General features: G+C 56.9%; 3 protein-coding genes across 3 annotated transcripts; all 3 read left to right on the top strand.

Annotated features, from left to right (window-relative positions):
- The first annotated feature begins 1549 nt into the window (after positions 1-1549).
- On the top strand, positions 1550-4260 carry ZNF837 (zinc finger protein 837). Its single transcript, XM_058530815.1, is given in 3 exon segments — positions 1550-2171; positions 2582-4031; positions 4033-4260. Coding segments are annotated over 3 exon segments (1722 nt in total). The 5' UTR covers positions 1550-2127.
- A 5372-nt stretch (positions 4261-9632) lies between these two features.
- On the top strand, positions 9633-13046 carry LOC131397569 (myeloid zinc finger 1-like). The gene is made up of 2 exons (XM_058530684.1): positions 9633-10412; positions 12365-13046. Exons 1-2 carry the CDS (start codon positions 10410-10412, stop codon positions 12887-12889), a joined length of 528 nt encoding a protein of 175 aa, XP_058386667.1. The 5' UTR covers positions 9633-10409; the 3' UTR covers positions 12890-13046.
- Positions 13047-19761: 6715 nt separating this feature from the next.
- Positions 19762-23796, top strand: A1BG (alpha-1-B glycoprotein). The gene is made up of 8 exons (XM_058530688.1): positions 19762-19996; positions 20073-20108; positions 20187-20465; positions 20888-21160; positions 21438-21755; positions 22274-22570; positions 23033-23317; positions 23571-23796. Exons 1-8 carry the CDS (start codon positions 19963-19965, stop codon positions 23576-23578), a joined length of 1530 nt encoding a protein of 509 aa, XP_058386671.1. The 5' UTR covers positions 19762-19962; the 3' UTR covers positions 23579-23796.

The raw sequence follows: 23796 nt of genomic DNA, 5'->3' as shown, positions 1-23796 counted from the left end.
AAACCTGGAGAGAGTCTTGGTTAAATGCTTCCAGATTCCTTTTAGTTCCTGATCACGTTACTTCAGGCCCCGGGCAGCTGCTTGTTAGAAATTTGCAAAATTGATGGAAGAGTGACAGTGTGTCAGGGAAGAGTTGGAACAAGCAATTTCACTAAATAAAGTCAGATTTCTGGGATGTTTGATAAAGGAATCCCTGCCTTCCACAGGAAAGGGAACACAGAGCCGAAGGGGAATCTGAGCCCGCGTGCCCGGTAGGCGGTGATTTACTGTGGTACCGTGTTCATAGCCTGAGGCTGTGCCACACAGATCTGTCTATTCTGGAAGTAACAAGAACCTAGGGAAAATTCCCATTCTTATCCATGGCTCTTTAATAGGTCAGCTCTCAGTGACAGTCACTGATCAGTAACCCGATCCACACACAAGTCCTCTTCCTCCTCCTCCTTTCCATTTTCTATGCACCAGGTGAGCCTTCTCCTTCGTACCCCTCCATGCGTACTGGCCACACGTCAGATCAGCCTCCCCGCTCTGCATGTTGCAGCCATGCCCCAAATGGGACCATTCTGCATGTATATCCTTCAAGATTCCAGGCTAAACATTTACAGTTTGTTTCACCTAAATGGCATCTTGATGCATATCCTGTGTTTTCCCAGTAAACAGTATAAAGAGCTTGGAAAAAACCACTGTAGTAGTTTTTTGTAGTAGTAGTAGTAGAGAGAATAATGCCCCCTTTCCCTGGAAGATGTGTACATCCTGGTCCCTAGAACCTGTGAATATGTTACTTCACACTGCAGAAGGGACTATGAGGTATGATTAAGGATCTTTTTTTTTTTTTTTTGTGAGGAAGATCAGCCCTGAGTTAACATCCGTGCTAATCCTCTTCTTTTTTGCTGAGCAAGACCGGCTCTGAGCTAACATCTATTGCCAATCCTCTTCCTTTTTTTTCCCCCCCAAAGCCCCAGTAGACAGTTGTTATGTTGTAGTTGCACATCCTTCTAGTTGCTGTATGTGGGACGCCACCTCAGCATGGCCGGAGAAGCGGTGTGTCGGTGCGCGCTCGGGATCTGAACCCGGGCCGCCAGTAGCGGAGCGTGCGCACTTAACCACTAAGCCATGGGGCTGGCCCCATGATTAAGGATCTTGATATGGGCAATTATCCTGGGTTATTCAGGGTGGGCCCAGTGTCATCACAGTATCTTTATGTAAGAAGAGGCAGGAGGGATGTTCACTGCAGCATTATTCACTATAGCCAAGAAGTGGAAGCAACCCAACTGTCTCTCGACTGATGATTAGATAAAGAAGATGTGGTACATATATACAATGGAATACTACTCAGCCATAAAAAAGACAAAACTGTCCCATTTGCAACAACATGGATGGACCTGGAGGGTATTATGTTAAGCAAAATAAGCCAGAGAGAGAAAGACAAACACTGCATGATTTCACTCATATGTAGAATATAAGCTAACACATGGGCAGAGAGAACTCTTTGGTGGTTACCAGGGGGAAGGGGGTTGGGGGGTGGGCACAAGGGGTGAAGGGAGGTATTTATATGGTGACTGACAAACAATAATATACAACTAAAAGTTCACAATGTTATAAACTATTAAGACATCAATAAAAAAAAATGAGGCAGGAGGGTCAGAGTCCGAGAAGGAGACGTGATGACAGATGCAGAGAGTGAGAGATCTGGTGCTTCACTGCCGGCTTTGAAAAGGGAAGATGGGGCCATGAGACAAGTAGGTGGCGTCTAGACGCTGGAAAAGGCAAGCAAACAGATGGTGCCTTAGAGCCTCCAGAAGGAAGCCCTGCAGCCGAAACTTTGATTTGGGACTTGTGACCTCCAGAACTGTGAGATACATTCACATTGCTCTCAGCCACTAAAGTTGTGGTAATTTGTTACACCAGCAACAGGAAACTAATAATGGCCACAGTGGAATTTGGAAATGGTAGTAGCAAGCATCAGGCTTTCCTGATGTTGGCTCTTGCTGGAACAATCCAAGCCCATACTCAGCTGTTTACATTTACAGTTATCATACCCATTTTGTGCATGAGGCCGCCATACCTGAGAGCCAAGTTTGCCTGGGAGAAGTGGGGAGGCGCAGACCTGGCGTCCAGCCATGCTGCCAGATGAGTCCCATCTCACACTTCCCAGAAGAGCTTGCTGACGGCAGGTGAATGGGCCTGGGCCAGGCCAAGGCAGAGAGCCAGGAGGGCATGCCACCGGGAGGCCAGTGCTCAGGAGTGGAGGAGGGATTCTGGGGCATGGACAGCTGAGCACTTGGGGTTTCCCTGTTGCTGAGGTCCCAAGCCAGAGGTGATGGTGCTCCAGCAGCTGGCGAGGAGGATGATGCTGGGGAGCAGAGAGGCAGGGAAGCTGTTCCCGGGCCTTGCTGGTGGCCTAGGGCATGGCTGAGAGGAGGGGCAGGAGGCTCCAGGGTTCTCATCACCTGTGTCATTCCTTCTCCCTTTTTCCCGGGCTGCAGGGAGCGGGGGCCTGCCCAGTAGGCATCAGTCCTGGCCCAGGTCTCCACTTCTCCCCTCCTGGGAACTGCCAACCGCCATTTCTCCTCTACTCTTCCAGATCCTACAGTCAGGACACCATGTTGGGGGCTGGCCCCAGGATGGAGGCTCCGGCCCAGGACTCGGGGCAGGGAGGCATCCCCAAGGCAGATCCCCATGGAGCTGACAGGGGCCAGGAGGAGAGGCCCAAGACGGAGCTAAAGCCCCTGGCAGAGGATCAACCCAAAAGACACCTGTCTCAGGAGGGAGACCTGCATGGATGGACAGCGGACAGCAGAACAACTCCCCCCAGTGGGGGCTCCCGGAGCTGGGGCCTTGGTGTGAGCTCCAGCCCAGGGACCCGTCAGAGTGCAGGAACTGGACCCCTGGCGCAAGAACCATGTGGCCCCACCTCCTCTCAGGCCCCTGACCTGGTCACCCCCCAGGGGCCGCAGGCCGGGGAGGGCCCCTGTCAGTGCCCAGTGGGTGTCAAGGCCTCCAGCCATAACTCCTGCCTGGTGTGGCATCACAGAGCACCCCCTGGGGAGAAGCCCCCACTGTGTGACCACTGTGGAGGCCAAGCGCCACTCTGGAGCCATCCTGGGGCCCAGCTGTGCGGGGTCCACACAGACTACCCACCCTGCGAACAGGGCATGGGTGCCCAAACCTTCCCTAGGACCCTGCAGCGGACCCCCCTCCAGCAGAGCCCCTTGGTGGATCGCGTGCGCCGGTGCGGCGAGGCCTTTGCCTGGAGGGCCCCACTGGCACCGCAGGAGCTGATGCAGGAGGCCGAGGAGCCCCTTCCGTGTGCCGGTTGCGGGAAGTGCTTCGGTCCCAACGAGCAGCAGCTGATGGGCGGGGGCCCCTCGATGTGTCCCCAGTGGGGCCAGGCCTCGGGTCCTCGCCCCCGGGCGCCGGGCCCCCGAGCCCAGCGGCTGTACGCGTGCCACGAGTGCGGCAGGGCCTTCACGCGCACGTCGAGCCTGCTGCAGCACAAGCGCATCCACACGGGGGAGCGGCCCTACCAGTGCCCCGAGTGCGGCAAGGCCTTCGTGCGCTGCTCCGGCCTCTACCGCCACCAGAAGACGCACTCGGCCGAGCGCCTCGGCCCGGCCCTGGCCAGGAGGGCCTTCCTGCTGGGGTGCCCGCCCTGCGGGTGCTGTGGCAAGGGGGCCCCGCGGCCCCCACGGGGGCCCGTGGCCGGGGAGAAGCTGTACAAGTGCGTCGAGTGCCCCAAGGCCTTCGGCCTGTTCTCACACCTCGTGGAGCACCGGCGCGTGCACACCGGTGAGAAACCGTACGCGTGCCCCGAGTGCGGCAAGGCCTTCAACCAGCGCTCGAACCTGAGCCGGCACCAGCGCACGCACAGCAGAGCCAAACCCTACGCGTGCCCGCTGTGCGAGAAGGCCTTCAAGGGCCGCTCGGGGCTGGTGCAGCACCAGCGCGCGCACACCGGCGAGCGGCCCTACAGCTGCCCAGAGTGCGGCAAGGCCTTTCGCGGCTGCTCGGAGCTGCGCCAGCAAAAACGAGTGCCTGCGCTCAGAGGAGCAGCCGTTCGTCTGCGCCGACTGCGGCAAGGCCTTTGTGCGCAACTGCAGCCTAGTCCGCCACTGGCGCACGCACACAGGCGAGCGGCCCTACGCGTGCGGCCAGTGCGGCCGCGCCTTCAGCCAGCGCTCCAACCTCAACGAGCACCGGAAGCGGCACGCGGGCGGCGGGGACGGCGGGGCCCCTCTCCCGGAAACCTCTCCAGCGTGTTGACCTCTATTAAACCTTGCTCTGTACGCGCCGCGTCCACAAGTTTCCTCACTCCGGAGTTCCACTTGACCCTTTCCATTCAGCGTCTGATTCAGGGGGGATGGAGCACTGACGTGCCCCAGACGCTGTGTCCACTATCCCAGGAGTCTTTCCCTCCTCCTCCCGCGGGGAGCACTACTGTGCCTGCTGGGGCGCGGGGAAGCGGCATATAGTGACTCCCCACAGGCACGGCCGGGAAACGGTGGAGGTAGGGTTCGAACCCCAGACCTCTCCCTGCCCCTTCCTAGGGGCTTCAGTAGCCCTTGGTGGCCTCAGGCGTTTGCACACCCTCTCGTGTAGCTGGGCCCCCGCTTGCTCCCTGAGGTCTTGGAGATGCCTACCTGGGCCTCAGGAGAGGGACCCTGCACACCTCATGACCCTCTGGGAGGTCGATGGCCATGGGCTCCTGAGGCGGGGCCTCTGCCTTCCCTGACCCCTGGGCGGCTTCGTAGTCAGCATAGAGAGGGCTGCCTTTGTGGGGGAGGCGAGATTCCCCAGCAGCCTTGGCCTAGTCTGTGATTGGTAGGTGGGGACGTCATCATGTTACATCAAAGCCTGGTGGTTCTGCCCGCGCTGGTCTTCTGGCGGAAGTCCAGGCTGGATCACATCTCCCAGAAGCCTCTGAGGCATGGGAGGACTCCGTGGGTGGGAGGACACCCAGAGGTGTGGCCACAACTAGGAGGGAGGCCTGGAGCAGCGTGTTTCTGTCCTAGCTGTGTGTTTGGTTACATATGTATACGATTCCAATTTCCTCCCATTTCATCCTCCACACGTCCCAAAGTGACATTCCTACTGCCCTCCACTCGAAGCCAACATTTGTGCTTACTACAGGCCAGGCGCTGTGCTGGGCACTCTGCCCTTAATCGCTGCATTTGACCTGCACCCTGGCTGGGAAGGCAGGGACGCCTCTCGCACCACATCACAGAGGCACAGAGGCCCAGCCAGAGGCGCCTTAGAGGGAGGGCAGAGCTGGCTTTCAGCACCGAGTCCTTCAGAGCCTGGGCCTCGATGCTTCCAGTGGGGTTACCCAAGTGTGGCCTCGGATTCTGCAGCAAAGCCCCCGCAAGTCACTCTTCACTTTGTGCCTCCCATTCCTGAGCCCCTGTCTCTTGGGAAGGGGAAGATGCACAGGCCCCTTGGAGTGAGGGAGCTGTTGGCTTACCATTCCTGGGCACAGCTTGCAGGACACCATTGCAGCCCCTTGTTGTGTACCTGGCCCAGGGCTGGGCACTTTAGATCTACCATGCTCTATGATCCTCCTGATGCTGTGCAGATGGGTGCCGTCCCACATCCGGCATGTAGGAGGCTCTCCATGGGGTGGGCACTGCATGCTTCATCTGTCCTTGCCAAGTTCACACCAGGAAAAGTCCCTCCTGAGGACAGAGAGGGTCAGATGGGAGGTGCACAAAGCCCCCAGTGCAGGCAGCCACAGGGAAGGGGCAGCGTGGAAAACCAGTCCCAACAGGGGCCGCCCCGTACCTTAGCGGTTAAGTGCGCGCGCTCCGCTGCTGGTGGCCCAGGTTCGGATCCCGGGCACACACCGACGCACCGCTTCTCTGGCCATGCTGAGGCCGCGTCCCACATACAGCAACTAGAAGGCTGTGCAACTATGACATACAACTATCTACTGAGGATTTGGGTGGAAAAAAAAAAAATAGGAGGAGGATTGGCAATAGATGTTAGCTCAGAGCCGGTCTTCCTCAGCAAAATGAGGAGGATTAGCATGGATGTTAGCTCAGGGCTGATCTTTCTCACAAAAAAATAAAAAAATAAATAACTGTAAAATAAAAATAACAATAAAAAAAAGAAAGAAAACCAGTCCCAGCAGCCCCCAGAGAATCCACCCTGGGAGAGTCTTACCTCATAGCGTCTGCCCTCAACAGCCCCCGCAGGCCCAGGTTTTGGTTAATCCAGGAGGCACCCACCAAGGGCTTAAAATTCCCTGCTCTGGGGAAAACCATGCTTGAGGCAGGCCCAGCCCACTGTCCTCCCTCCAGGTGGTCTCCTTGAAGCCCTCCCCAGCCTTGAGATGAGGGAGAGTGGTCCCTGCCCTGGCCACGGGGTAGGATCCAGTCACCCAGTACTCTCCACAGAAATCCCCCAAGTCGCAGCTCTCCTGGCCACTTCACTTTCCACCCTGGATGGGGGCTAAAGTCACAAGGTTGATGTTCACTAGCCTCTTTGCAAGTCCTGCAGAAACGAAAACACAGGCCCTGACGGTTCTATGCTCAGCATTTTGGGGCCCATTTTAACTTCCTTGTATACCGGTGAACATCAGCAAAGTCCTGCTGGACACATGCCCTGGGTGGTGCAAGAATGTGAGGAAAGCTATAGCTGCCACCACGTTTTACACCTGAGAGCTCATTCCAGAGAGCAGCACCATGGGGCGCGTCTGGGAGGCCATTCTGGAGACAGTGGAAGGCTCCTCCCTCTCATGCAGCCAATGTGGGAGCACCTCAGGCAAAAATGGAACCTTTTTTTTTTTTTATTGTCCACACAGAAGTCACCCTGAAGGGAAACCCAAATAAACTGGTATCCCCCAGGACAGCTCAACCTTTTACAGACACCTAGAACATTCATTCTGGAGAGAAATTCTATTATTGAGAAATCAGTCATTGGTAACCACAAGGGGATTGATGAAGGAGGCAAACTCCACCTGTGTGGTCAGTCTGCCACAGATGATCCGCAACCACCAACAGGCCTTGATGGACCTGAAAACATTCAAGCCAGAGAGAAGCCCAACTGATATGTAAGTGTAATTAAACTTTCCATCAAGCTTTAACACAAAAGGATTCTTTCTGGAGAGACCCTACAGCGCACATGACCGTTGGGCTCAGCTCTGCTGCAGCAACACAACCCTAACATCCTACTCACTGAACACACTAACTCCCTGCTCACGCTGTACATGGTGGGTTGGCAAGGGCACTACTCATTGCATTAACTTATCAGGGCCCCTGACAACAGAGCAGCCACTATCTCAAACATGGCTGGCCACTCATATGAAAGACAGGAGGCCAATTCTGAGGGTCTCACACCTGGCAATTGAATGCATAGCCCAACGGAGCTACGCGCTACTTCCAGTCACTACTCATTGGCCAAAATGAGTCACATGATTTAGAGTCTCTCATAAGATTGCAGGCAGCTGAGGCTGCAGTCATATGAAGGCTTGACTGGGGTTGGAGGGTCCACTTCCAAGATGGCTCATTCATATGGTTGGCAGGTGGTTCCTCCCTAATTGCGCCTCTCCACAGGACTGCTTGTGTGTCCTCATGACAGGGCAGTTGACTTCCCCCAGAGTGAGTGATACAAGAGTCCAAGTCACACACTGTCACTTACACCAGATTCTATTGGTGACACAGACCATTCTTGATTCAATGTAGAAGACCACACAGACAAGGATGTGAACACCAGGCGGTGAGGATTTTGGTAGCCATCTTGAAGGCTGGTCACTGCACCGTCGGAGTGAGAAGCATGTGGTCCAACTTCATCAAGCACCAGAAAGTCCATATGGGCAGGGAGTTGAGTGGCTACTGGGAAGGCTGGGAGTATGGGAGCCTCTGAGTGCGGTCAAAACCAGGGAATTCCTGCTGGGGAGAACCCTTGGGCGTGTAGTGGGCATGAGGAGGCCTTTGGCGGAGCTCAGACAGTAGAGACCACCAGGCAAAGCCTGTTGATGATGATGGATTATGCTCAACTCTGAGTGCTGCCATGGTGAACCTAGGTGTGAAGGGGGCATTTGTGGGGCTTTATGGCACAGATGGACTAAAATGCCCTACAGTCCACTTTTCTCTTCCTGTGCCCAAACCTACATTTCTCAGACTCCCTTGCAGCCACAGTGTATAGGGCCATGCAATTGAGTTCTGACTAACGGAATGTGGACGGAGTGATGGACAACATAAAATTTCCTACATCTTTCTCACTTGTTTCACTTATCAGCCAGCTGGACAGAGGATGTTCAGCAGAAAATTCCAAGAAGGCCATAAGGGATAGCAGAGACCCAAGATAGAAGGAGCTTGTGTCCCTGAATCACTGTTGGAGGGACAGCCTTCTCAGAAGGCCACTTGACCCACCTCAGACTGTGACATGAGCAAAAAAGAAATCTTTGTGTTGAGCCACTAAGATCCTGGGATTGTTTATTACTGCATGTTACGTGTTGTTAAAGAATAAATCTTTTTAAAAAACTAATATCATGACTCTCACGCAAATATAAAATGAACATGTGTCAAAGATTTTGTTTAACTTATGAATGAGAGAAACAGGATGTTACAGCTAGTTCTTTGAAGATGGAGGAAGGGACCATAAGCAAGGAATACAAAGAATGCAGTTCTAGATGCTGAAAAAGGCAAGGAAACGGATTCTCCCCTGGAACCTCCAGAGGGAGGTCAGCCCTGCCAACATTCTGATTTCAGCCCAGTGATAATTGATTTCAGACATCTGGCCCCCAGAACTGTGAGAGAATAAATTTATGTTGTTTTAAGCCACGAAGTTTGCAGTAATGTTACAGCAGCCACAGGAAACTAATACACTGTCCCTCATTTCTGCTTCTTCGTGTGAGCTCCACTCACTGACAGGTTCTCCCTTCATGGGGACAAGAAGGCTGCAGCCAGACCGGCTGACAGCTACCCGCAGTGTCCAGATCCACGGGAAATAGAAGCCCTAACCGTTCGGAAAGAATTCCTGCCCCCTGGTACCCATAGGTCCAAGTTGGTCATGTGTCAATCCTGAGGGCCAGGGAAATGGAGTGCCCTGATGGACCTGGTATGCCTGGGTTTGGGTCCACACTTGCCTAAACCAACTGGACTTGAGAGTTGGGGCAATTGAGAAAATTTTATCCAGAAAAGAGCATGATTCCAGCTTGGACGAGTTGTTCCCCAAGGTAAGGCAGCCAGGGCCGCTCGTGGACATGCGAGATGCTGCCCCGCGGCCCCTTCTGGACAAGGTCCATGGGGTTGTAAAGAGGACCTGGTGGCCGGAGGAGAGTGGACAAGGATGAGGAGTGTGCGTCCCTCTGGCCGCAGACAGTCCTTCCTCCAGATTTGCTTCCTGTGTCCGAGATCCTGCCGATCTTGGGCGTCTGTGTGTGTCCCTCTCGGTGTGTAAATAAAAGGCAGGATGGGCTAAGGAAGAGGGCGGAGCGTGTCCACGGCAACGCAGGACGCTAGAGCGTCGCGGGGCGGCTGGGCAGTCCCCATGGAAACCGGCTGACGCGGGCCGGCAGCGGCTGCCCAGGCGCAGTGGTGAGCACTGCGAGGCGCCTGGTCGTGTCTCCCGGCGCATCTGCGCCTCCTAGAACAGCCCGCGCCCACCCCCCCGCCCCCAATTCCCTGCGGCCCGAGCCCGGGTGCTGGCCGGGGCGCTGTCCTCGCGGGGCCGCGCCGGGTGGACGCCGGGGCGGGCGGAGAACGGTGAGTGAGGCGAACGGCCGCCGTCCAGCCAGGCTCGGGCTCGGGCGGGGCGCGCTCCGGACCACCGAGAGCGAGGCCTCCTCGCCGCCCAGAGCGGCCCGGAAGTAGCTCGGCGTGGCCGCGTCGGGGCGGAAGCGGGCGCGCAACTGTCCCGGAGCCGGCGCCGCGACCTCGAGGCGGTGCGGCTGGTCCCCCGGTTCCCCGTTGCCCGCCGCTCGGCCCCTCGAGAGTCTCCTCAGCCGTTCACTTGTGCAGCATCCCTTCCCCCTGCTTGTTCGTCCGCCCTCCCGCTTTCTGGCCCGCCGTCTGTCTCAGGTTTACCTCCCCATCCACTGACCCATTCACCCGTCCCTCGTGCTGCTCCCCGGCCGCGCCTCGTCCCCCGTTTACTCGCGGGGTCTCGCAGACCTCCCCCACGCTGCGTCCGTGCGCGCTGGGCGGGCCGCCGCCTCCGAGCCTTTGCTGAGCCTCCCCTTCGCCGGGCATCCCGCCCCGCCCCGCGCGCCCGCTGCGCTCCGCTCCCGGCGCTCCCGAGACCAGAGCCCGCTGGGCGTCCCTGCGCGGCGCCTCCCCTTTGTCCACCCGGCGTGTGTTGTCCTGTTCTCGTAGGGGAGAGCCCAGGCCTGGGGGTTGCCGTCGGGTGGGAGCCCACTGTTGGGGGTGTGAGAGACGCGGCCCGACCCAGGAGGTGGCCTCGGACCTGTGACCATGGTGAGTCGGCATTCAGGGTGGGAAACTGGAAGACAAGGCTTTCGGGCAGGGAAAGGGCAGGCAGGGTGGATATGAGGACGGTGGGGAGGCTGGAGCAGTGAAGGCAGACGAGGAGGACCTTAAGAAATTCGGACGCTCTCCAGAGATGAGACGGGGCAGACTCCCAGGCCCTGTTAGAGGGGACAGGGAGCTGGGCAGCCCCGAAGCACAAGCCCTGGCTGGAGGGGCAGCCCTGCCAGCCTCCATCCTCAGGAACGTGGGATTCGTGGGGCCAGGCTTTCTGGTTCTTCAAGACACAAATATGGATTTTTATTGCATTCTGATGGCTCTTTTTTAAACTTTATTTTGAGATAATTATAAATTCACATGCTGTCAGAAGTTAATACCAAGAGATCTTATGTACCTTTTACCCAGTTTTGTCTAATGGTAGCATTTGCAAAACTATAGTACAATATTCAACCGAGATATTCAAATTGATAATCAAGATACTGAATATTTCCATCACCATGCAGATTCCTCATGTTGCCCTTTTATAGTCATATCCACTTCTCTCCTGCTTCCATCCCCTCCTTAACCCTTGGTAACTAGGAATCTGTTTTCTATTTCTACAGTTTTGTCATTTCAAGAATGTTATGTAAACGAAACTGTATAATGAGTAACCTTTTGAGATTGGCTAATGACTGTTTTAAACTGAAATATTCACATACCATAAAGTTCACCTTTTATAGTGTCCAATTCAGTGGTTTTTAGTATATTCACAGATTTGTGCAACCATCACTACTATCTAATTTCAAAACATTTTCATCACCCCAAAAGAAACTCCATACCCATTAGCCAAACTCCCTGTTCCCCCCCGGCCCTGCTCCTGGCAACCATTGGTGTGCTTTCTGTTTCTTACAGATTTGCCTATTCTGGACATTTCATATAAACAGAATTGTACAACATGAAGTCATTTTGTGTCTGGATTCTTTTGCTTAGCATGTTTTCAAAGTTCATGCATCTTGTAGGATATATCAATACTTCATTCCTTTTTATGCAGAATAATATCCCATTAGACATATATATACACCACATTTTGTTTATCCCTTCATCAGTTGATGGGCATTTGGCTTCTTTCCACTTTTTGGCTGTTATAAGTAATGCTGCTCTGATATCCACGTACAAGCTTTTGCATGGACTTTTTTTTTGTTTGAGGAAGATGGGCCCTGCGCTAACATCTGTTGCCAGTCTTCCTCTTTTTTCTTTTTTTCTCCCCAAAGCCCCAGTGCATAGTTGCGTATCATAGTTGTAGAGTTCTGGCTCTTCAATGTGGGACACCAGCTCAGCATGGCTTGCTGAGCGGTGAGTAGGTCCACACCCAGGATCCAAACCGGCGAACCCCAGGCCACCAAAGCGGAATGCGCAAACTTAACTGCTACGCCACCGGGCCGGCCCCTGCATGGACACATTTTCATTTCTCTTGGGTAGATATCTAAGAGTGAAATTGCTGGGTCACATGGTGACTCCATGTTTAACCGTTTGAGGAACTGCCAGAGTGTTTTCCACATAGGCTACACCATTTTACATTTCCACCAGCATCTGATTACTTTTTAACATTGGCAACTAAAAACGTGGTGGAGGGGGGCAGTCAAGCAGGATCCATCTGCTGGTCAAATCTGGCTGTCCAGTTTGCAACCTTTGCCTTGGGCGTTCTGTGTAGGGGATGAATGGAGCCAAGGAGTTGAAGAAGTCAGGGCAGAGGCCCCCAAGAAAAGCAGGGAGAGGAGAGGGGAGGGTGAGGGAGATCACAGACTCGGCACCTCAGTATATCTTTAGACACACAGACACACAGGTGCGGACACTGACCTCCTGGCTCACTGACACACAGACAAACAGAAGCATCTAGGCCTGCAGAGCCCACTTCCTCTCTGAGGGTCCCAGGAGGTGCCATCATGGCCTCACTGTTTTCACAGGCTCATCTTTGTGACTCCAGGTCCAGAGGAAGTACCCTGGGCCATGTGGCCATCCTGCCCTCCCTGGGAACGGGCATGATGTCTGCCCAGACAAGCAAGGCATTGGCCCTGGTTCCCCGGGTCCTCCAGAGTACACCAACGCTGGTGGTGGGTGGTCCTGGCCCTGAGACCCCAGGCCAGCGCTTCTTGGGGTTCCGCTACGAGGAGGCCAAGGGGCCTCACAAGGCCCTGGCCCAGCTCTGGGAGCTGTGCCGCCAGTGGCTGTGGCCCGAGGTGCGCTCCAAGGAGCAGATGCTGGAGCTGCTGGGGCTGGAGCAGTTCCTGGGCACCCTGCTCCCTGAGATCCAGGCCCGCGTGTGGGGACAGTGGCCAGGCAGCCCTGAGGAGGCTGCTGCCCTGGTTGAGGGGCTGCGCCAGGAGCTGGCTGGGCAGGGACTCCAGGTGAGAGTGGGCTGGGTGGGGCTGGGTCTGCTTCCTCCTAAGCCTGGCTCACAGCCCCCAGCTGGGGCTGGGGCTGGTGGGTGAAGGTGCTGTGGGTGAATGACGGTGAGAGCTTGGTGGTCTCGGTTCGGACTTCAGAGTCAGACAGATGTGCTCAAGGTCACGTGTTCTCAGCATCGTGTCCTCAGAACGTGGAGAAGTAGGGGACGGGCACTGAGAAACGTGAAGCTGGCTGCTGTGTGCCCCTTGTTTCCTGGGCAGAGCCACGGGGAGCAGAGCGCACGCGACAGCCGGAGGTACAAAGGCCTCTCGGGGAAGGAAGAGTGAGGAGGAGCCGCTCCCGCGCTGAGCGGGAGACTGGGGTGGGGCGGGGTGAGGCCGGAGCGCACCACCCGCGGGGCGTGGTGGGCGTCCCTACCTCCAGGCACACCCCCCACTTACGGCTCCCACACCTGGCGCGGAGGCAGATTTGCACCTGCGTCCCCCCTGGTGGAGGCCTCTGCTCGCCCCGCACGCACGCGGCTCGGAGGCCCGTCCCCTTGGCACTGGACGACTTTCTCTGCGTCCTTCCCTCCCCCGGCTGCTGCCAGAGCCCTGTCCTCGCTGAGCGCGGGCACCCGCTCTATTTAGCGCCCTCGCTGGGCCCCCTGGAAGATGGCGGGTCCGTGTGGGTGGGGGACTGCCCCCAGCACCCTCACTCCGCGGAAGGCCACCTCTTTGGCCCCGCTTCTCGCTTCCCAGGCGGGAACTGCCTGGGCCTGCGCCGCTGTGCACTGTGGGATCGCCCCTGGAGTCTGTGTGTTTCTCAGTCTTGTCACCACCCATCCTCCCATGTTAGGGAGCCTCCTTCGGCCCCTGGCTGCCCCTGGATGTGCTGTGCTTCCTCCCTCTCCTGGGCCTCCTTGGCTGAACAGCAGCGAGCAGGGGGAGCTGTGAGAAGCAGAGAGAGGGGGAAGGGGTGGGGCCGGACTCTGACTCTTCTCATCCCGCTCCCCCCACCCCCCCCCACTCCCCGCCAGAGGACCGGGATTAGCCTGAGGACTCACAGCCGATGAGGACCCTGCTTGGCTGTCTCCCAGGTGGCAATGTCTAGGCACAAGGGTCACTGAGCACCCCTGCCCGTGCAGTACCCAATGCCTGAGGCAGAACCCAGAGCTGGCCCAGAGCTCAGGTGACCTGCCCACCAGTACCTGCTGGCCCACCTCATGGGTGGGATGCGGCGGAGGGGCTGTCTGAAGCAGAGGGCAGGCAGGTAAACGACACTCATTAGATATTTTGAGAGAATTGTTTACTTAGGTTTGTAAGGCTGAAAAAACAGGGAAAACAGGACCCAGAGATTCATAACTGACGCAACTACTACTCTAGGCCCCAGGGCGCAGAAAAGAACAGGTGAGCCTACCAGGGCCTGGTGGTGGGCAGGCGCTGGGCCTCCTGGTGGGCAGCTGTACCATGGCTGTTGCTGGAACTCAGGGATACAGGAGAGACCCTCCACTCTGAAACCCTAGGGGCCTCAGAGGCTCCACACAGCATCCTTTGCCAGACACATTGAAGCCATGCAGCGGCACCATTGGGTCTTGGAGGCATTAGGGCTCAAGCTCAGAGCAGCCTGCTTTGTACCCAGGGCCTGCTGCACGGCCGTCTCTCCTTCTGGGCCCCACACAAAACCGCAGCTGGTAAACAGATTGGAGCAGCACACTGAGGTGTCCACGTGGTGTCCGAAATCCAGAGGCCTCCACTGTTCAGCCAGAGAACCCACTGTTCTTTCTTAGAGGTAGATGGTGCGTGTTGCAGGAACAGATCCTTTTTCTTAGGAGGGGTGATCCTAACACACTGCAGGTCCCCTGGCACTTGACTGCAGAGGTGAGCCCCTGGCATGCGTGTAACTCCCGTTCTCATCTAATGGACCTGCTACTTTGTGCTCATTAGATCCAGTCAGCTCATGGCACCCATACAGTGGCGATGTTGGTGGGTGTGATGTTCTGTGGGAGTCAGGGTGATCAAGACCCGTGTGGATTGTGACAGAATAAGAGAGTTGAATTGACAGCCCTGAGGCAAGCTGTGAAGGTGTACTGTGGTCCTTGCCAAGTGAAAATGTGCTTCTGGTAGTGCTTGCATATTGGTAGAGAAAAGGCATTTGCCAGATCAATAGTTGTGAAGGTAAAACTCTTTAAGCCCCTGGAGTCATCCAGAACCTCTTTCCCCAGCAGAAGCCGCCCCTCTGAGGGGTAAAACACTCTGCTTACCACGACATTCCTTCTGCCCAGGATGGGTAACGTGTGCATCTCGGCTAGGCCTTGTCCTCTAAGCTCCATTACGCTGGGCATTCATGTCCGCTGAAGTCGGGGAGGCCCAATGACAGCGGCTCCCAAGGCCATGCAGCCTACAGGGGACAGGGGACAGCCACTACAGCAGTGTTCAGGGCTGCACGTGCCCTCCAAACTAATCTATTTCTCGATGCCTTTCTAACAAGAGTGTTCTCCTCTCTAGTATGAGTGTGTGCGTTTGTGCGCACGCACAGTGTTGCACACAATAAACCCCCTTCAACCTTCCCGCACCCCTAAGCCTTTGGGTCCCTTCCTCCACATTATACCAGGGGGGGTCTGGCAATTCAACCCCATTGAATTTAGGCCACTGTTGAGCCCAGGGCTCAGTCAACCTACCAAACAAAACCTTCCTCAAGCTGCTCAGTCCAACACCTCAAATCCAGCCCATATGGGTAAATTCGATCCAGTCCACTGTGGTGTCCCACCCTCTTTGGCTGGATTCTCGAAGATGCCATCCCATATTTATTCCCCAGGTTTATGCCAATTATGTAAGCAAAGCCTTGCGATTCTTTTGAAGTACAAGCAGAATCCCTCAGGGTCAGATTTTACTTGTCCACCCAGAGTTAGAGGTCCAGGAGGCAGTGAGGGACCTCCTTGCAAAGCAGCGACCTCAGGTGAGGTTATGACAGGTCTTCAAGTGATGACTGATTGATCAGGGTGTCCTTTGGAATGAAATTGACTAAAAAGCTATTTGGCCCATGTGACAAGAAATACTCTAGGTCTGGTGTTGAAAAGCCTGAGTTGCGATGTCACAATAGAGTCACATGTCACCCAGTCTCCAGACCTAGGTCATTCCTAGATGCAATGCTCTAGATTGAAGGCATTATGATCCCTCTCTTTTTTTTTTTCTTTTGGTGAGGAGGATCAGCCCTGAGCTAACATCCATGCCAATCCTCCTCTTTTTGCTGAGGAAGACTGGCCCTGAGCTAACATCCCTGCCCATCTTCCTCCACTTTATGTGGGACGCTGCCACAGCATAGCTTGACAAGTGATGCATTGGTGTGCACCTGGGATCCAAACCCGGGCTGCCAGCAGCAGAGCCCGCGCGCACTCAACCGCTACGCCACGGGGCCGGCCCCCATTGTGATCCCTCTTAAAGGACCAGCCCTGCCACAAGAATAGTCATAGATCTGCCTCCAGGGGCCTGCCGCCATTTTCCTGGGGGGAAGGAAACACCAGATCTTTCAATGACTAAGAGAGATTGGCTCTGAGTTGAGGCTAATCCCCAAACTCGCCGTGGTCCACAACAAACCGGGGTTTTATGTGGTCAGATCACAAGGCGAGTTTTGGCTCGTTTGTCTCGTGGTGGCTCACTGCCTGTGCACACCTACTCTGGTTATTTCCCCAGTCCTAGCTGGTGGCTGGAAGAGACAGACTCAGCACTTGGCAGAATCCCCACATTGGCTCTCCTCTCCATAGGGTGAGAACCCTTCAGGAAGGAAGGTCCAGGCAGCAGCACATGTGATATCCCTTCCCCGCCAAGACGGCAAACCAGACTAGCACCACATACCCGGGGACCTGCAAAGAGTAGTGCCCCCATCGAGGACTTGAAAGACGCAGGAGTGGTGATTCCATCACAATCCGACTCAGCTCACGTGTGTGGGCCATGCAGATGACAGCTGGTCATGCAGAGTGAGGTGATGATCCTGCACAGTTGGGCTGTGACTCTAATGGCAGCTGTTCATTCAGGTGTGTTCTCTGACCTGGAACAAGTCAACTCAGTTCCTGGTACAAGTGTGACAAGATTTTTAGCTTCATTTGAGTCCACGCAAACAACCCCATTCCAAGCCTCCTTCCCAGGCAATGCCAGAGCTCACATATGACACTGAGTGGATCTATGAATTCAACATAGGTTGTAATTCTGAAATACACACAATTAAATTTTGTGTCTGAGTTCGGCTATATTTTCCCTTTGGCTACAAAGAGTCAGAAATTCTTTTAGGGCCAGCCTAGAAACTCTCTGATTCTCTGTCTTGAGCTAAGGATATAAAGCCCTGAGCCAGTCATTTTCTTTCTACAATCCCTGCATTGGTCGTAAGCAGCCACGTCCATAAGGTCACCATTGCTGCCGTTGACTGCCCATTGGAATGGCCACTTGGTCTCCCAAGGCACCAGCTTCAGTCGACACCTCATTTCAAGCAACCACAGGTGACAGTTTAAGTAAACAATGCCACTGCCTACCATAGATTACCAGCGCCCCGTGGAAGGAGCTCGGCTCTGTGTTCCAGACCAAAGTCAGAACCGAATCAAACCCCGAGTCCCAACTTTGAGAGTCTGTTTCTTGGGCCCCTTTTGATACCAATCACCGTTATCAGCCAGAGTTCAGACAGGAAACAAACCACACTAGATATTTCACACAGGGGACTTAGTTATGCTCGTTTTGCAAGGCTCGGAGAGCAAAAGTGGATGTTGTAGAAACTCAGAGATTAATACTTGCCGGAAGCCGCTACCACCATAGGGCTGGGGGAAGCCAAGGGAAGAGGTGCTGCCCGAAGAGTCCTGGAGCTAACAGGATGGTGCAGCAAGGCCGGCGTTGGGAGCGCCACAAGAAACCCACGAGCTCCCCAGTCACGGGCTGCCAGCTGCATCTCTGCAGACCTCTGACCTGACCGTACCCTGCCTGCCTGGGCAGCCCCTGAGGTTCAGCCAGTGTCTGGTGGTCTCTGCTCTGCCCCTTTGGCCCGGGCACCAGTCCTCCTTGTCTGGTGCCCCAGGCTCAGCAACACCTCCAGGCCTTGGCGCTCAGTGGTCCCTTCTGCAAGGAAGGCCTCCTCCCCTGTCCCCCCAGGGAACATGCAACCTTCTAGGCACTGGCTCCAAGTGGGGGCGCCAGGCTGCAGCAGGCGCTCAGCAAACGTGCCAGAGAAAGCAGAGCTCGGGAGTCTCCTGCCCTTGTCCCACTCAGCAGGCGCCCAAGCCCTGCAGTCCCTGTCTCTGTGACGCTCTGACCCCTCCCGCCGCCCCTCTGCCCCCTGCCTCCCCACCTCCTACCATCCTGCTTCCCAGCCTTGGCACTGGCTGCTCCCTCTGCCCGGAATGCTGTCTGGTTATCTGCAGTCTCAACCTCCTGGCCCCCTCAGATCTCTGCCCCCCAGGAAGCCTTCCCTGACCCTCCAACGCCCGTGGTCATTTGTGGCCCATCTGCCCCCGGTCTCCACCAAGTCCTCAGGATTTGTCATCTTCCCAGCACCTACCCTCTGCCTTCTCTGTCTCCCCGACCAGCCTGGGCTCCATGTGGGCAGGGCCTGGGTCCATGTTTTCCCAGTCTTCTCTGTGTCTGGCACACAGGAGATGCTCCATAAATGCTTGTGGAATGAGTGGGTGAGAAGGAAGCCAGGTCAGGTGGCAGGTGGAAGTTGGGAGATTTCCGGGGCCCTCAGCTGGAGAGGGGGAGCCTGGACACCTGGGATGGGGACCAGACCCCAGGTGGGGTATGGCAGGACTTCCTCAGGGTCCAGTGTGAGAACACTGTGTCCTCAAGTCCTCACCCTCCCATTCTCTCCCATCAGGCTGTGCCTTAGGGAGAGGGGGAGGCCATGAGGAGACCGGGGGGGGGGGGGCAGGGGAAGGGAGGCCCTGGGGAGGGGGGAGGCCTGGCCTCTCGGCAGCGGGCTACAGCCACACGAATGACCACGGGCAGCTCAGACAACTGTCCACAACCTAAGCACAGGTCTGAATTAAATGTCCTGGGTGCAAATCTGGCTCCAATCCATGGTGGGTCACACAGTGGAGAATTGACTGGCGATGGAGGAGGAGGGATGACAGCTCCCAGAAAGAGCCAAGATGAGCCTCCAGAAAGCCCCCACGATGCCAACTATAGAACATCCAGATGCAGGCAAATCGCATCCTGGCCATCACACTCTGGGTGGGGTGTGATGGGGAAGGGCTCACTGGGCTTTGGGGTGGGCTGGGGTCCTGCCCATGTGACCTCAGCTGACCAATGGCAGGTGGGGCTCAGCGTCTCCTCACAGAAAAGGATCCCAGCCGTTTTAGGAGGAGATCAGAGAGCACACAGAGAGGGAGGCGAGGGGAGGACAGCCCCCACCTGGCCTCACCTCCTTCACGTCTAACACAGCAGCCACAGTAACACCACCTACTGCCTAAGTCCCTGCACGCAGATCCCTGGGAACACCACAGCTGTCGCCTCCCAATTTCTATTATTTATTTATTACATACTACTTTATTATTATTTATTATTAATTATTATTCATAGACAAATCATTAATTTTATATTCTTTATTATTTTAATATATTCATTATGATATTTTAAATATTTAGTATTTTTATTATTAAATTGTCATTTATTATATTTTTATTTTTAATATTTAGTTGTTTTATTAATTCTATCATTAATTTTATTTATTATTTTCACTTTAATCATTTTATTACTTAGTAATTTTATTAATTATTTTTCCATTCTATTATTTATTTTTCATTTTATTTCTTTATTTAAATGTATCTATTACTATTTATTACATTACTTGTTTTAATATTTATTGTATTTTTATTTTTAAAATTGTACTTATTTTTTCATTTAAATCATTTTATTATTCATTATTAATTTTACCTATGTTATTGTTTGCTATTTTTATTATATTGTTTATTTTTTAATTATCATTTTTATTCTTTACTATTAACTTAGTTTATTAGTTACTCATAATTATTGATTATGGTTATTGCTGAGGCTCCCAAGGCCACGGCAGTTCGCCCTTTGTCCCCAGTGGCTGCGTGCAGCCCTTCAGGGGATACAAATAGGCGTGAAGAGGTCAATGCCCCGCTCCCCTCTCCGGTCTTGCCCCCGCAGACACTGCCCCAGCTGGAGCAGTGGACACCATGTCGCTGCTGGCCGCCCTCCTGCTGCTCGGGGGTGAGGCATGGGGCTGGGGTCCCCGGGCGGGTGGGGTGGGAAGCACAGGACCCGCCTCACCTGCGCATCTCCACAGGTCTGTCACTGCGCCCCACCACTGAGGCGGCCGTCGGTGAGTGCAGGGGCTGGGTGGTGGGCACCCGCAGGGCTGAGCCCCTGGCCCGTGCCCAGCTCTGATCTGGCCCCACAGTATTCGACCCCCGGCCGCACCTGTGGGCAGAAGCCGACTGGCAGCTGGAGCCCTGGACCAACTTGACGCTGACCTGCCAGGCCCGCCTGTGGACCCAGGACTTCCAGCTCTTCAAGGATGGGGTGGCCCAGGAACCTGTGCACCTTGGCTCACCCACCAACGAGCACCGGTTCCCACTAGGAGCCCTGACCAGTGACACCCAGGGCCTCTACCGCTGCCGCTCTGGCATGGACAGTGGATGGACGGTGCTGGGCAACCTGGTGGAGGTGACCGGAGCAGGTGAGTGGGGGCTTTTGTGGGGCCAGCGGCTGCCGAAGAGGCCTCCCTCCTCCACTCCTCGCCCTCCTCCTTCTCCTCTTCCGGCCCCTTCCAAGCAGCCAGGTGGCTTTGGGCAAGTCACTTGATCTCTCTGAGCCTCAGTTTCCCCCTCTGTAAAATGAGGATGATGTTTGTACTGACCCCAGAAGGTTGTGAGGAATAAATGACTGAGTCCCCAGAAAGTGCTTATGGCCGGCCTGGCACACAGTAGGGCCATTGCTATGTCTTGCTCTTGTTTTATGCCCCTGCCTCCCTTTCCCCATCAATGCCTTCCATCTCCCCATCTCTCTCACATTTTCATGAGCGTCGAGGCCCAGGTCAGGCTGGGCCATCCATGTCTCCTAAGTATGCAGAACCTGCCATCAACCTTGCCCCCCCTGCAGAGTCCCTACCCCCACCCTTGATCTCAACTGAGCCTGTGTCCTGGATCACACCGGGCCTGAACACAATGCTGCGGTGCCAAGGGGGCCTTCGGGGTGTGACCTTCCTGCTGAGGCGGGAAGGTGATGACAAGTTTCTGGAGGTGGCTGAGGCCCCTAAGGACGTGGAGGTCACCTTCCCAGTCCACGGGGCTGGCAACTACAGCTGCAGCTACCGGACCCACGCAGCAGGACACCCCTCCCAGCCCAGTGCCACTGTGACTATTGAGGAGCTGGGTGAGTGTGTGGACCATCCCAGAGGGCTTCCAGAGGTAGGAGGCTCCTGGAGGACAGAGCTGCGTCTACCTTGACCCCCCCAACCATGCAGACCCCTGCTCAGGACTGGGTCTGGGAAACAGTGGCCACACAGTTGCCTGGATCACACCGGGCCTGAACAAGCACTGCTGTGCCGCGGGGCGACTGGGGATGGGCCACAAGGCAGGGGTCTGGAGGCTGGGCTGACCGTAGTTCTCCCAGGGAATGGCCCCACAGCTGGTGGCCGGACTCCCCCTAGCGCCCCTCCCCGCCCCGCAGCCGCGCCCCCCGCCGCCCACGCTGCATCTCGAGCACTCGTCCGCCGGGGTCCTGCGCCCCGGCGCGAGCCCCACCCTCGAATGCGTGGCGCCCCTGGCCGGCGTGGACTTCCAGCTGCGGCGGGGCGACCAGGAGCTGCCAGTGCTCAGGAGTAGCACCAACCCCGACCGCCTGTCCTTTCACCTGAACGCCTTGGCCCCGGGGGACGGCGGCCTCTACACCTGCCGCTACCGGCTGAGCAACGCGCGGAGCGCCTGGTCCCCGGACAGCGCGCCCGTCGAGCTGCTGCTGAGCAACGGTGAGCCCCGTGCGGGGGACGAGGGGCGCGAGGGGGGCCTCGGAGGGGGCCCGGAAGTGCAGGCTCTGGGCCGGGGTCCAATCGCGGCCTCAGTTTCCCCAACTGAGAATGGGACCTCGAGGCCCCGCGAGGAATAATTGGGTCAACACGCAAGTCTGGCACAGCCTATGCAGGCGCCACTAGCCCGGGGTCCCCTCCAGTCCCCCGGGTGCCTGTCGAGGGCGGCGAGGCTGGGGGCTGCAGGCCCCGCCGAGGACGCGGACGGGGCGTCAGCCCCAGGAGAGGATCCTCCGAGCGCACGCCCTGGGCTCGATGACAAAACACGACCCCTCCCCACGTCTGTCTCTATAGACGTTAATAAGGCACAGTGTAGGGCTGTGTGTGAGCGGAGGGAGCGGGGGTAGGGTGGGGCGGCCTATTTCGGGCCGAAGGCTCAGAGGGGCCCAGACGTGAGGTTGGAGCAGGCGTTGGGTGCAGCCTCCGGTCCCCGCGCCGGGTCAGCCGCATCCTCCCCGCAGAGACGCTGCCGGCGCCCGAGCTCCTGGCGGATCCGGCAACCCCGAGCCCCGCGGCCGGCGCGCGGGTGGAGCTGCTGTGCCGGGCTCCCCGGGCCGGCCTGCGCTTCGCCCTGGTGCGCGAGGACGCGGGCGGGCGCCGGGCGCTCGAGGTTCTGAGCCCCGAGGGGACCGAGGCCAAGTTCGAGCTGCGCGACGTCTCGGTGGCGGACTCGGCCAACTACAGCTGCGTCTACACGGACCCCGCGCCGCCCTTCGCGGGCTCGGCGCCCAGCGCGCCCCTGGAGCTGCGCGTGCGCGGTGAGCGGGGCCCCTGCTTGGTCGTCCCCGTCAGGGCCACGCGTGACTCTCCCGTGCCCCCGGGGGCTGTCTCTCCGATGTCCCCACCGAGGTCCCCGCGGGGCAGAGCAGGGGGCGCAGTCCCGCCTCCAGACCGTGTTCTGTGGTGCCCTCGGCCGGGAACGAGTTTCCCTCGCTCGTTTCTTTCTTCCCTCCCCTGTTCTGAGGCCCTGAGTGCCAGACGCCGGGGGCCCCGGGGGTCTCAGGGCGGATGCGGGGGTCCCGGGGGTCTCAGGGCGGGGCCGAGTCGGAGGAACTCGCAAGGCCTTGGGGAAGGAGGGGACGCGGTGACAGACACAGACGCCCAGGGGCCGTGAGCACGCGGAGGGCAGCAGGCCGGGCTCTGGCGGGGGAGGCGCCGAGGGGGCCGGGCAGCTGCTGCCCGAGGCAGGACCTCCCTTGACTGCCCGGCGCTCCGCCCAGGACCCCCTCCCAGGCCGCAGCTCCGGGCCCTGTGGAGCGGGGCAGTGACCCCGGGCCGCGATGCCACGCTGCGCTGCGCGGGCCAGGTGCCCAGAGTCACCTTCGAACTGCTGCGGGCAGGCGACACGGTGGCGTCCACGGCCTGGGCCGACGGCCGCTCGGCGGACCTGGTGCTGACCTACGTGGGGCCCCAACACGCCGGCAACTACAGCTGCCGCTACCGAGCCTGGTGGCCCAACTCCTTCGTGTCCGAGCTCAGCGACCTGGTGGAGCTCCGGGTGGCAGGTGGGCTTCCCCTGGGTTCTGTGCGCTGGGTTCCTCCTCCCGCTTGGCCCAGATTGTGCCCCTTCCCTGCCCCTCCTCCCAGCGCACTGGTTCCTGTGCCTCGCCCGCTGGGGTGGGGGTGGGGGTCTTGACTGGCAGGTGACCAAGCCACTTCCCTCCTGAGGGGCCTCAGTGAGGTCCGCCCTGATTTCACAGGGAGGAGGGCCCCGGACATCTCCCTCCCCTCCATCTCTCTTGTGTCGAATTTGTCTAGGAAGTTGACCCAGCTGCAGACCCAGGCTGCCGATGGTATCCTTGGGAAGTACTTTCTCCAGTCTGGTTTGGATCCTTCTTGCCGCAGCTGGAGGCCAGATTCCCCCTTGGGCCTGGAGGGCTCTCTCTCATTCCTCCCAGGAATTAATAAATGTGAAGAGAGCATTTAAAAGGTGTTCTTGGCCAATGGTGGCCCCATGCGGGGGGGCTGGGATCCTGGGTGCTGA

This window comes from Diceros bicornis, chromosome 34 (assembly GCF_020826845.1).
Source record: "Diceros bicornis minor isolate mBicDic1 chromosome 34, mDicBic1.mat.cur, whole genome shotgun sequence".
Lineage (NCBI taxonomy): Eukaryota > Metazoa > Chordata > Mammalia > Perissodactyla > Rhinocerotidae > Diceros > Diceros bicornis.
This window is presented reverse-complemented; position numbering and strand designations above follow the sequence as displayed.